Below are 13,269 nucleotides of genomic sequence, written 5' to 3'. Positions count from 1 at the left end.
CAGCCTTGCTTGAGCCCGGTTTGTACGTGAATTGGGTCTGTGGTGGAACCGTTGGTCAGGATCATGGCTTGCATGTCGTCGTGAAGCAGGCGGAGGATGGTGACAAACTTTTGAGGGCAGCTGAATTTGAGGAGGACACTCCATAATCCCTCACGGTTGACAGTGTTGAAGGCCTTTGTGAGATCAAAGAAGGCCATGTACAGTGGTTGGTGCTGTTCCCTGCATTTCTCTTGTATTTGACGTGCGGTGAAGATCATGTCCATTGTGTCCCTTAGTGGGCGGAATCCGCATTGCGACTCTGGGAGGAGCTCTCCGGCCACTGGGAGAAGGCGATTGAGGAGGATTCTTGTGATGACGTTCCCTATGGCAGATAGCCGGGAAACTCCTCTGTAATTACCGCAATCGGACTTATCATCTTTCTTGAAGATGGTCACAATTACGGCGTCTCTGAGATCCACTGGCATGCTCTCCTCCTTCCAGATAAGAGAAATGAGTTCATGAATTCATGCCAGCAGTGCTTCCCCGCCATGCTTTAGTGCCTCAGCGGGGATTCCATCTACTCCTGAGGCCTTGTTGTTCTTCAGTTGTCGGATAGTCTTTTCAACCTCATGCCGGGCTGGGGTTGTGCTGCGATGGTGGCGGGTAGCATGCTGCGGGATGGAGTTGAGGACACTCGAGTCGAAGATAGAGTCTCGGATAAGGAGATCTTCGAAGTGCTCCTTCCAGCGGGCACTGACTGCCTCTCTGTCCTTGGTGAGTACCTCTCCGTTTAGAACATGGCCTCGACATAACCAACACCTTGTTCCGTCAGAGAGACAAGTACAAGGCTTCATGGCAGCACCCTCGTTCCAAGCACTGGCATCTGCTGGACTACATCATCATCCGAGCGAGGGACCACACAGACATCCGCATCACCCGCGCCAAGACAGGAGCTGATGACTGCTGGATAGACCACCGCCTAATCCGTTCTGTCATCTCCATCAATGTAGCCCCAAAACAGCGGCGGCAACAGAAACAATGTCACGGGAAAATTAACACTGGAGCATTCAAAGACCCCACTAAGAAAGCCCTATTCAGCCTGCACCTCACAACCAACCTGACGACTCCCAGTGATGCAGAGACACAGAGTGCCCACAGCGCCTGGTCTGCACTCAAGGCCTCCATAATCAGCACCTGTGAAGAGACGCTCGGTCACTCGACCAGGAAACACCAAGACTGGTTCGACGAGAACGACCAGGAGATCCAGGAGATAATAAGCCGCAAGCGCAAGGCATTCCTGATCTGGAAACAGCAACAGAACTCAAGAGCAAGAAAGCAGCTCTACAGAAACCTGAAGGCCGAGGTCCAACAAAAAACTCGCGACCTAAAGAACAGATGGTGGGTGGAGAAAGTGCAGGAGATCCAGCAGCTAGCCGACAACCACGACGTGCGTGGATTCTTTAGCGCAGTCAAGACCATCTACGGCCCAAGCACCCAAGGCCCTTCCCCACTGTGGGCCAAGAACGGAGAGGTACTGTTCCTCCTGATCATTGCGACACTGCAAACATGAATCACAACAGTGAGTGTGTAAAGATAGCGAGCAACGTGTGTGGAATAAGCAATACTTACACGAGGTTTGTTGGGATTGCGGCCACACACGACCCCCAGAGCTCCTGATACTATGAACTGCAAGACAGAAAATCCCCACAGTGCACAGGGTGAGCAACAGCAACAATAAGCTGCATTTATATAGCACCGTTAACGTCGTAAAAAGATCCCAAGGCATTTCACAGTAACGTACATCAGACAATACCTGACCCCGATCCATCGAAGGACACGTTAGGACAGATGACGAAAAGTTGGGTCAAAGAGGTAGGTTTTAAGGAGTGTCTTAAAGGAGGAGAGAGGTAGAGAGGTTTCGGCAGGGAATTCCAGAGTTTAGGGCCCAGGCAGCTGAAGGCACGGCCGCCAATGGTGGAGCGATTATAATCTGGGATGCGCAAGAGACCAGAATTTGAGGAGCGCAGAGATCTCAGAGGGTTGTAGGGCTGGAGGAGGTTACAGAAATAGGGAGGGTTGTGGGGGCTGGAGGAGGTTACAGAGATAGGGAGGGTTGTAGGGGCTGGAGGAGGTTACAGAGATAGGGAGGGTTGTAGGGGCTGGAGGAGTTTACAGAGATAGGGAGGGTTGTAGGGCTGGAGGAGGTTACAGAGATAGGGAGGGTTGTAGGGGCTGGAGGAGGTTACAGAGATAGTGAGGGTTGTAGGGCTGGAGGAGGTTACAGAGATAGGGAGGGTTGTAGGGGCTGGAGGAGGTTACAGAGATAGGGAGGGTTGTAGGGGCTGGAGGAGTTTACAGAGATAGGGAGGGTTGTAGGGCTGGAGGAGGTTACAGAGATAGGGAGGGTTGTAGGGGCTGGAGGAGGTTACAGAGATAGTGAGGGTTGTAGAGCTGGAGGAGGTTACAGAGATAGGGAGGGTTGTAGGGGCTGGAGGAGGTTACAGAGATAGGGAGGGTTGTAGGGCTGGAGGAGGTTACAGAGATAGGGAGGGTTGTAGTATTGGAGGAGGTTACAGAGATAGGGAGGGTTGTAGGGGCTGGAGGAGGTTACAGAGATAGGGAGGGTTGGAGGGCTGGAGCAGGTTACAGAGATAGGGAGGGTTGTAGGGGCTGGAGGAGGTTACAGAGATAGGGAGGGTTGCAGGGCTGGAGGAGGTTACAGAGATAGGGAGGGTTGTAGGGCTGGAGGAGGTTACAGAGATAGGGAGGGTTGTAGGGCTGGAGGAGGTTACACAGATAGGGAGAGTTGTAGGGCAGGAGGAGGTTGCAGAGATGGGGAGGGTTGTGGGGGCTGGAGGACGTTACAGAGATAGGGAGGGTTGTAGGGCTGGGGGAGGTTACAGAGATAGGGAGGGTTGTAGGGGCTGGAGGAGTTTACAGAGATAGGGAGGGCTGTAGGGCTGGAGGAGGTTACAGAGATAGGGAGGGTTGTAGGGGCTGGAGGAGGTTACAGAGATAGTGAGGGTTGTAGGGCTGGAGGAGGTTACAGAGATAGGGAGGGTTGTAGGGGCTGGAGGAGGTTACAGAAATAGGGAGGGTTGTAGGGCTGGAGGAGGTTACAGGGATAGGGAGGGTTGTAGGGGCTGGAGGAGATTACAGAAATAGGGAGGGTTGTGGGGGCTGGAGGAGGTTACAGAGATAGGGAGGGTTGTAGGGGCTGGAGGAGGTTACAGAGATAGGGAGGGTTGTAGGGCTGGAGCACGTTACAGAGTTAGGGAGGGTTGTAGGGGCTGGAGGAGGTTACAGAGATAGGGAGGGTTGTCGGGCTGGAGGAGGTTACAGAGATAGGGAGGGTTGTGGGGGCTGGAGGAGGTTACAGAGATAGGGAGGGTTGTAGTGTTGGAGGAGGTTACAGAGATAGGGAGAGTTGTAGGGCAGGAGGAGGTTACAGAGATAGGAAGGGTTGTAGGGCTGGAGGAGGTTACAGAGATAGGGAGGGTTGTGGGGGCTGGAGGAGGTTGCAGAGATAGGGAGGGTTGTAGGGCTGGAGCAGGTTACAGAGATAGGGAGGGTTGTAGGGGCTGGAGGAGGTGACAGAGATAGGGAGGGTTGTAGGAGGTTACAGAGATAGGGAGGGTTGTAGGGCTGGAGGAGGTTACAGAGATAGGGAGGGTTGTAGGGCTGGAGGAGGTTACACAGATAGGGAGAGTTGTAGGGCAGGAGGAGGTTGCAGAGATGGGGAGGGTTGTGGGGGCTGGAGGAGATAACAGAGATAGGGAGGGTTGTACGGCTGGAGGAGGTTACAGAGATAGGGAGGGTTGTAGGGCTGGAGGAGGTTGCAGAAATGGGGAGGGTTGTGGGGGCTGGAGGAGATAACAGAGATAGGGAGGGTTGTACGGCTGGAGGAGGTTACAGAGATAGGGAGGGTTGTTGGGCTGGAGGAGGTTGCAGAGATGGGGAGGGTTGTAGGGCTGGAGGAGGTTTCAGAGATAGGGAGGGTTGTAGGGCTGGAGGAGGTTACAGAGATAGGGAGGGTTGTAGGGCTGGAGGACGTTACAGAGATAGGGAGGGTTGTAGGGCTGGAGGAGGTTGCAGAGACAGGGAGGGTTGTAGGGCTGGAGGAGGTTACAGAGATAGGGAAGGTTGTAGGGCTGGAGGAGGTTCCAGAGATAGGGAGGGTTGTAGGGGCTGGAGGAGGTTACAGAGATAAGGAGGGTTGTAGGGGCTGGAGGAGGTTACAGAGATAGGGAGGGTTGTAGGGGCCGGAGGAGGTTACAGAGATAAGGAGGGTTGTAGGGGCTGGAGGAGGTTACAGAGAGAGGTTTGCAGGGCTGGGGGAGGATAAAGAGATAGGGAGGGTTGTAGGGCTGGAGGAGGATACAGAGATAGGGAGGGTTTTAGGGACTGGAGGAGGTTACAGAGATAGGGAGGGTTTTAGGGACTGGAGGAGGTTACAGAGATAGGGAGGGTTGTAGGGACTGGAAGAGGTTATGGAGATAGGGAGGTTTGTAGGGCTGGAGGAGGTTAGAGATAGGGAGGGTTGTAGGGCTGGAGGAGGTTACATAGACAGGGAGGGTTGTAGGGCTTGAGGAGGTTACAGAGATAGGGAATGTTGTAGGGGCTGGAGGAGGTTACAGAGATAGGGAAAGTTGTAGGGGCTGGAGGAGGTTAGAGATAGGGAGGGTTGTAGGGGCTGGAGGATGTTACAGAGATAGGAAGGGTTGTCGGGGCTGGAGGAGATTTCAGAGATAGGGAGGGTTGTCGGGGCTGGAGGAGGTTACAGAGATGGGGAGGGTTGTGGGGGCTGGAGTAGATAACAGAGATAGGGAGTGTTGTAAGACTGCAGGAGGTTATAGAGATAGGGAGGGTTGCAGGGCAGAAGGTGGTCACAGAGATAGGGAGGGTTGTAGGGGCTAGAGGAGGTTACAGAGATGGGGAGGGTTGTAGGGGCTGGAGGAGGTTACTGAGATAGAGAGGGCTGCAGGGCTGGAGTAGGTTATGGAGATAGGGAGGGTTGTAGGGCTGGAGGAGGTTACAGAGATAGCGAGTGTTGTAGGGGCTGGAGGAGGATACTGAGATAGAGAGGTTTGTAGGGCTGGAGTAGGTTATGGAGATAGGGAGCATTGCAGGGCAGGAGGAGGTTACAGAGATAGGGAGGGTTGTAGGGCTGGAGGAGGTTAGAGAGACAGGGAGGGTTGTAGGGCTGGAGGACGTTACAGAGATAGGGAGTGTTGTAGGGGCCGGAGGAGGTTACAGAGATAAGGAGGGTTGTAGGGGCTGGAGGAGGTTACAGAGAGAGGTTTGTAGGGATGGGGGAGGATACAGAGATAGGGAGGGTTGTAGGACTGGAGGAGGATACAGAGATAGGGAGGATTGTAGGGCTGGAGGAGGTTGCAGTGATAGGGAGGGTTGTAGGGGTTGGAGGAGGTTACAGAGATGGGGAGTGTTGTAGGGCTGGGGGGGCTACAGAGATAGGGAGGGTTGTAGGGGCCGGAGGAGGTTACAGAGATAGTGAGGGTTGTAGGGGCTGGAGGAGATTACAGAGATAGGGAGGGTTGTAGGTGTTGGAGGAGGTTACAGAGATAGGGAGGGTTGTAGGGACTGGAGGAGGTTACAGAGATAGGGAGGGTTGTAGGGCTGGAGGAGGTTACAGAGATAGGGAGGGTTGTAGGGACTGGAGGAGGTTAGAGATAGGGAGGGTTGCAGGGCAGGAGGTGGTTACAGAGACTGGGAGGGTTGTAGGGCTGCAGGAGGTTACAGAGATAGGGTGCTTCATAGGGCTGGAGGAGGTGACAGAGATAGCGAGGTTTGTAGGGCTTGAGGAGGTTACAGAGATAGAGAGGGTTGTACGGGCTGGAGGAGGTTAGAGAGATAGGGAGTGTTGTAGGGCTGGAGGAGGTTACAGAGATAGGGAGGGTTGTAGATGCTGGAGGAGGTTACAGAGAAAGGGAGTGTTGTAGGGGCTGGAGGAGGTTACAGAGATCGGGAGGGTTGTAGGGGCTGGAGGAGGTTACAGAGATAGGGAGTGTTGTAGGGACTGGAGGAGGTTACAGAGAAAGGGAGGGTTGTAGGGGCTGGAGGAGGTTACAGAAATAGGGAGGGTTGTAGGGGCTGGAGTAGGTTACAGAGAAAGGGAGGGTTGTAGGGGCTGGAGGAGGTTACAGAGATAGGGAGGGTTGTAGGGGCTGGAGGAGGTTACAGAGATAGGGAAGTTTGTAGGGCTGGAGGAGGTTACAGAGATAGGGAATTTTGTAGTTGCTGGAGGAGGTTACAGAGATAGGGAGGGTTGTAGGTTTGGAGGAGGTTACAGAGATAGGGAGGGTTGTAGGTCTGGAGGAGGTTACAGAGATAGGGAGGGTTGTAGGGGCTGGCGGAGGTTACAGAGATAGGGAGGGTTGTAGGGGCTGGAGGAGGTTACAGAGATAGGGAGGGTTGTAGTGGCTGGAGGAGGTTACAGAGATAGGGAGGTTTGTAGGGCTGGAGGAGGTTACAGAGATAGGGGGGGTTGTAGGGCTGGAGGAGGTTACAGAGATAGGGAGGGTTTTAGGGGCTAGAGGAGGTTACAGAGATAGGGAGGGTTGTCGGGGCTGGAGGAGGTTACAGAGATAGGGAGGCTTGTAGGGGCTGGAGGAGGTTACAGAGATAGGGAGGGTTGTAGTGGCTGGAGGAGGTTACAGAGATAAGGAGGTTTGTAGGGCTGGAGGAGGTTACAGAGATAGGGGGGGTTGTAGGGCTGGAGGAGGTTACAGAGATAGGGAGGTTTTTAGGGGCTAGAGGAGGTTACAGAGATGGGGGGGGTTGTAGGGCTGGAGGAGGTTACAGAGATAGGGAGGTTTTTAGGGCTAGAGGATGTTACAGAGATAGGGAGGGTTGTCGGGGCTGGAGGAGGTTACAGAGATAGGGAGGGTTTTAGGGGCTAGAGGAGGTTACAGAGATAGGGAGGGTTGTAGGGGCTGGAGGAGGTTACAGAGATTGGGAGGGTTGTAGGGGCTGGAGGAGGTTAGCGGGTACGGTGGTCTCTGACCCATGGCCTTCTGGGGAGTTTGCTAGCGACTGAGCCAAGCTAAATTCGGCACCACCTGTCGCTTTAACGTGATTGTGCACCCGAGGCTCCTCACAATTTGCATATCATTTTCCCCTGGTTTCCAACATTTGCCCTTCACATTAAAATCAAAGCCAAGCCATTCAGGAGTGAAGTTAGGAAACACTTTTTCAATCAGACGGAGGTGTGGAACTCTCTATCACAGAAAGGTGTTAGATGCTCGCTGAATTAATCACTTTAAATCTGAGTTCGGCAGAATTTTGCTCGCCAAGTGTATAAAAGGATATGGTGCCAAGGCGGGTGGATTGAGGTAGGATACAAATTACACTTGATCTCATTGAATAACAGAACAGGCTCAAGGGCCTGAATGACCTTCTCCTGTTCCTATGTGACAGACTCGAGGGGCTGAATGGCCTCCTCCTGTTCCTGTGTAACAGGCTCGAGGGGCTGAATGGCCTCCTCCTGTTCATATGTAACAGTCTCGAGGGGCTGAATGGCCTTCTCCTGTTCCTATGGTAACAGGCCCGAGTGGGGCTGAATGGCCTCCTCCTGTTCCAGTGTAACAGGCCTGAGTGGGGTTGAATGGGCCTTCTCCTGTTCCTATGGTAACAGGCCCGAGTGGGGCTGAATGGGCCTCCTCCTGTTCCTATGGTAACAGGCCTGAGTGGGGCTGAATGGCCTACTCCTGTTCCTAATGTAACAGGCTCGAGGGCTGAATGGGCCTCCTCCTGTTCCTATGGTAACAGGCCCGAGTTGGGTTGAATGGGCCTCCTCCTGTTCCTATGGTAACAGGCCCGAGTGGGGCTGAATGGGCCTACTCCTGTTCCTATGGTAACAGGCCCGAGTGAGGCTGAATGGGCCTCCTCCTGTTCCTATGGTAACAGGCCTGAGTGGGGCTGAATGGCCTACTCCTGTTCCTAATGTAACAGGCTCGAGTGGGGTTGAATGGGCCTCCTCCTGTTCCTATGTTAACAGGCCCGAGTGGGGCTGAATGGGCCTCGTCCTGTTCCTAATGTAACAGGCGCGAGGGCTGAATGGGCCTCCTCCTGTTCCTATGGTAACAGGCCCGAGAGGGGCTGAATTGGCCTACTCCTGTTCCTATGGTAACAGGCCTGAGTGGGGCTGAATGGGCCTACTCCTGTACCTACGGTAACAGGCCCGAGTGAGGCTTAATGGGCCTCCTCCTGTTCCTATGGTAACAGGGCAGAGTGGGGTTGAATGGGCCTCCTCCTGTTCCTATGGTAACAGGCCTGAGTGGGGCTGAATGGCCTACTCCTGTTCCTAATGTAACAGACTCGAGGGGCTGAATGGGCCTTCTCCTGTTCCTATGCTAACAGGCCCGAGTGGGGCTGAATCGGCCTCCTCCTGTTCCTATGGTAACAGGCCTGAGTGAGGCTGAATGGGCCTCCTCCTGTTCCTATGCTAACAGACCTGAATGGGCCTCCTCCTGTTCCTATGGTAACAGACCCGAGTGGGGCTAAATGGGCCTCCTCCTGTTCCAATCCTAGTTTGAGCCCTACTCTCTGTTTTTCTGTTTTGTAGTCAGCTTGCTACCCCTATTGAGAAGGAACCTTCGCCTGAGACAACGCCAGGTAGCGGACACGGGCCGGTGAATGATGAAGCGTTGGGCAGGAGACAAGCGCGACAAGCTCACCAGGACCGTCAGCCACCAGGGAGTTCCGAGTCCCGTAATTTCCGAGACTTCCGCCATACGGATAGGAATGCCAAACCCGAGCTGAATGATGCCCAGCATGATCAGCGTTACCTGTGGGAACGAAAGATTCACAGGATGAGACAGAGCGGAAGGAGGCCATTTGCCCCATCATGCCCGTGCCGGCCCTTTGGTAGAGCTCTCCAATTAGTCCCACACTTCCCCGCCCCCACCGCCCCCGGCTCTTTTCCCCATAGAACTGCAAATTTTTCCCCTTCAAGTATTTATCCAATTCCCCTTTAGAAAGTTACTACTGAATCTGCTTCCACCGCCCTTTCGGGCAGCACGTTCCAGATCACAACAACTCGCTGCGTAAAAATATCTCTCCTCATCTCCCCCTCTGGTTCTTTTGCCAATTATCTTCAATCTGTGTCCTCTGGTTACTGACCCTCCTGCCACTGGAAACAGTTTCTCCTTATTTACTCTATCAAAGTCCTTGTAATTTTGAACATCTCTATTAAATCTCCCCTTAACCTTCTCTGCTCTAAGGAGAACAACCCCAGCTTCTCCAGTCCCTCCACATAACTGAAGTCCCTCATCCCTGGTACCATTCTGGTCAATCTCCCTTTAACCTTCTCTGCTCTAAGGAGAACAATCCCAGCTTCTCCAGTCTCTCCACGTAATTGAAGTCCCTCATCCCTGGTACCATTCTGGTCAATCTCCCCTTAACCTTCTCTGCTCTAAGGAGAACAATCCTAGCTTCTCCAGTCTCTCCACGTAATTGAAGTCCCTCATCCCTGGTACCATTCTGGTCAATCTCCCCTTAACCTTCTCTGCTCTAAGGAGAACAATCTCAGCTTCTCCAGTCTCTCCACGTAACTGAAGTCCCTCATCCCTGGTACCATTCTGGTCAATCTCCCCTTAACCTTCTCTGCTCTAAGGAGAACAATCCCAGTTTCTCCAGTCTCTCCACATAATTGAAGACCCTCATCCCTGGTACCATTCTGGTCAATCTCCATCAATGTGGTGACAGGATTGCGTTCTGATGACGTGGATTTATCAAGGACAGTGCAAAACTGCCAACAATAACAACCTGGAATCTGAAACGGCCGAGTCCAGCGAAAAGCCTGAAAAAGGTACTTTCCTCGCACGCTCTTTCACACTTGATGTTTGCTTCATTCTCGGGGGATGTGGGCGTCGCTGGCAAGGCCGGCCATTATTGCCCATCCCTAGTTGCCCCTTCAGAAGGTGGTGGTGGGCCTTCTTCTTGAACCCACTGGGTCACGGTTTTGATTCAACGGACTGACCACTCCAGAGGGGCAGTTAAAGATTCAACCAGGTTATGCACCTCAGGAAGGATATATTGGCCTTGGAGGCGGGTGTGGGGGGGGGGGGGGGCGGGGAGGGGGTGCTAAAAGGGTTAAATTATGAGGACAGGTTGCATAGACTGGGCTGGTGTTCCCTTGGGTTTACAAGGTCGAGTGGTGACCTGCTGGAGGCCCTAGTTAGACCACTCCTGGAGCACTGCGTTCAGTTCTGGGCACCACACCTTAGGAAGGATCTATTGGCCTTGGAGGGAGTCCAGCGTAGGTTTACCAGAATGATACCCGGTCTCCAAGGGTTAAACTACGAGGAGAAATTACACCAACTCGGGTTGTATTCCCTGCAATTTAAAAGGTTAAGGGGCGATTTGATTGACGTTTTCAAGATATTAAGGGGAATTGATGGGCTAGATAGAGAGAGAAACTACCTCCACTGGTTGGGGTTCTAGGACTGGGGACATCGTCTAAAAATTAGAGTCAGGCCTTTCAGGAGTGAAGTTCGGAAACACTTCTACACACAAAGGGAGGTAGAAGTTTGGAACTCTCGTCCGCAAATGGCCATTGATGCTGGGTCAGTTGTTAAATTTAAACCTGAGATTCGTAGATTTTTGTTAACCAAAGGTATTAAGGGATATGGGGCAAAGGCAAGGATATGGAGTTAGTTCACAGATCAGCCATTGAATGGCGGAACAGGCTCGAGGGGCTGAATGGCCTCCTCCTGCTCCTATGCTTATGATGATAGAAGGATTCGATGGGGGAGATACAGAGAGAAACTATTTCCTCTGGAGTCCAGAACAGCGTCAGTCAGTGACCTTTCACCCTCAGTGACCTGGGGGGTCAGACAGAGGGGACGAGGGGCTGCTCTCGCTGCTGGGGGAGTGGGCGGGTCAGACACTGTATGACGTTGGGGGGGAAGGGGGGACACTGAGGGGGTGAGGGGGCGATGCAGACACACAAGATCCCCCGCCCTTGATTCGCAACCCGCGGTATAACCTTGGCATCGCTGCCTGCGCGCCGTGCGGTCTAACTACAGTCCCCCAGTTCGCCCGTTACTTCCTGGCGCTGTCGGTCGGTACCTGGGAGCATCTAATCCCCCCCACGCCCCCCAGAAACACGGACGGCGATCTTACCCCCAGCGCCTTCGGCTCCCCGTTGATGAACTTCTGAAGAGGTTTTGGCTGCTGGCGGAGTTGGATGGTGGCCGCGGGATTGGCGGGCGGCGCGGCCGCGGGGTTAGGGGCGGCGGGAGAAGACATGGGGGCTGGGCCGAGGTCCACCTGCAGGCAGGAGAGAGCAGAGAGATGAGAGGGCAACACAAGGCGCGGCGCTCAATGGCTTCGTGAGTAGGTGTCAGTGATAACCCACCACCCCCGGACTGACCCTCGACCTCATTGGGATTGTGAGCCAGTCTCAGGATAACCCATCACCCCTGCACTGACCCTCGACCTCATCGGGATTGTCAGCCAGTCTCAGGATAACCCACAACCCCCGCACTGACCCTCGACCTCAGGGAGGAGGGGAGAGGGAGGGTGGAAGGGGATGAGGGGAGAGAGTTGAGGGGAGGGAGTTGAGGGGAGAGGGTGAGAGGAGCGAGGGTGAGGGGAGCGGGGGTGAGAGGAGGGAGGGGAGGGGGAGGGAGGGAGGAGTGAAGGGAGGGGGAGGGTGGGGGTGAGCGGAGGGTGTGAGGTGAGGGGAGGGGGTGAGGGAGGAGGGGAGGGAGGGGGTGAGGGAGGAGGGGAGGGAGGGGAGGGAGGGGGTGAGGGGGGAGGGGAAGGAGGGGGTGAGGGGAGAGGGTGAGGGGAGGGGGTTAAGGGAGGAGGGAGGGGATGAGGGAGGAGGGAGGCGGTGAGGGGAGGGGGTGAGGAGGGAGGGGTGAGGAGGGAGGGGTTGAGGGGAGGGGGTGAGGGGAGAGGGTGAGGGGAGGGGGTGAGGGAGGAGGGGAGGGAGGGGTTGAGGAGAGGGGGTGAGGGAGGAGGGGAGGAGGGGAGGGAGGGGGTGAGAGAAGGGAGGGTGGGAGGGGATGAAAGGGGTGAGGCGATGGGGGAGGGGGGAGGGAGGAGTGAGGGGAGGATGGGAGGGAGGGGGTGAGGGGAGAGGGTGAGGGAGGAGGGGAGGGAGGGGGTGAGGGGAGAGGGTGAGGGAGGAGGGGAGGGAGGGGGTGAGGGGAGGGGGTGAGGGGAGGAGGGAGGGTGTGAGGGGAGGGGTGAGGAGGGAGGGGAGAGGGTGAGGGAGGGTCGGAGGGGAGGGGGTGAGGGTGAGGGAGGGATGGAGGGGAGGGGGTGAGGGGAGTCAGTGTTTCTCCGCGGTCCCTGCTCCTCCATCCGGCGGGGGTCGGGCTGGGGGTCCGGGGCTGACACAGTGATGTGGGGCGTGTTGGTCCCACACACAGCAGGGCTGAGAGTTCCTCACCGTGTGTTATCTGGGCTCACAGGCTGAGTTGGAGATCTCGGGGACCCCCGTCAGCTCTAAACACCAGGCCCCGGGGAAAGTCATCCCTCTTCGAGCGGAGGAGAGATCAAGCCTGACTTACCGAGGACCAGGGGTTGTGGGAATGTGAGTCGCTCCCTGCTCCGGGATCTCAGACACGCCGCTGGAATCTGGAGAGACAAACTCCGGAGCCAAGTGTTGTTGCTGCTGCTGGTGTAGTCAGTCCCAACCCAACTCCCTCAACATTAACTCTCCCTGTACCAGGGCAAGCAGCAGATTCCATACATCCGACCCCCAGAGTTCATCGAGAGAGAGAGGGAGATATATATATATCTATATATAATAGAGAGAGACACACACAGGGAGAGACAGAGAGAGAGAGACAGACACAGAGAGAGAGAGAGACAGGCAGACAGAAAGACAGAGAGAGGGAGGGAGATAGAGAGAGAGAGAGAGGGGGAGACAGAGAGCGAGACAGAGAGAGAGAGACAGAGAGAGACACAGAGAGACAGACAGAGAGACAGACAGACAGACAGAGAGGAGAGACGGAGAGAGACAGATAGAGAGACAGAGAGACAGAGAGAGAGAGAGAGAGACTGACAGAGAGACAGAGAGACAGACAGAAAGAGAGAGAGAGCAGAGAGACAGTGAGAGAGAGACAGAGAGTGACAGATAATATGGCAATATGGTTCTCTGTAAACTTTCATGCCAATAAAGCATTTGAATTGGAAAATTGGAATTGGAATTGGACAGAAAGAGAGACAGATAGAGAGAGACAGAGAGAGAGAGAGAGACAGACAGAGAGAAAGACAGAGAGTGACAGATAGAGAGAGACAGAGAGAGAGACA

General features: G+C 54.7%; 1 protein-coding gene across 1 annotated transcript in view; it reads right to left on the bottom strand.

The window, feature by feature from the left end:
- The window catches only part of LOC147092059 (membrane-spanning 4-domains subfamily A member 15-like), a 38,804-nt gene extending 26,040 nt beyond the window's left edge, over positions 1 to 12,764 (bottom strand). The window contains exons 1-4 of the mRNA XM_085975797.1: positions 12,525 to 12,764; positions 11,125 to 11,271; positions 8,676 to 8,786; positions 1,609 to 1,665 (exon numbers count right to left, since the gene is read on the bottom strand). Of these exons, the coding sequence (XP_085831923.1) occupies positions 1,609 to 1,665; positions 8,676 to 8,786; positions 11,125 to 11,250 (294 nt within the window). The 5' untranslated portion in view covers positions 11,251 to 11,271; positions 12,525 to 12,764. The remainder of the gene's footprint in view (positions 1 to 1,608; positions 1,666 to 8,675; positions 8,787 to 11,124; positions 11,272 to 12,524) is intronic.
- Between the last annotated feature and the right edge of the window lie 505 nt (positions 12,765 to 13,269).

This window comes from Somniosus microcephalus, unplaced genomic scaffold (genome assembly GCF_052327205.1).
Source record: "Somniosus microcephalus isolate GS21.2 unplaced genomic scaffold, FLI_Smic_1.0 unresolved_chr2, whole genome shotgun sequence".
NCBI lineage: Eukaryota > Metazoa > Chordata > Chondrichthyes > Squaliformes > Somniosidae > Somniosus > Somniosus microcephalus.
Note: the sequence above shows the minus strand (reverse complement) of the source record. Positions and strands in the feature narration are given on the sequence as shown.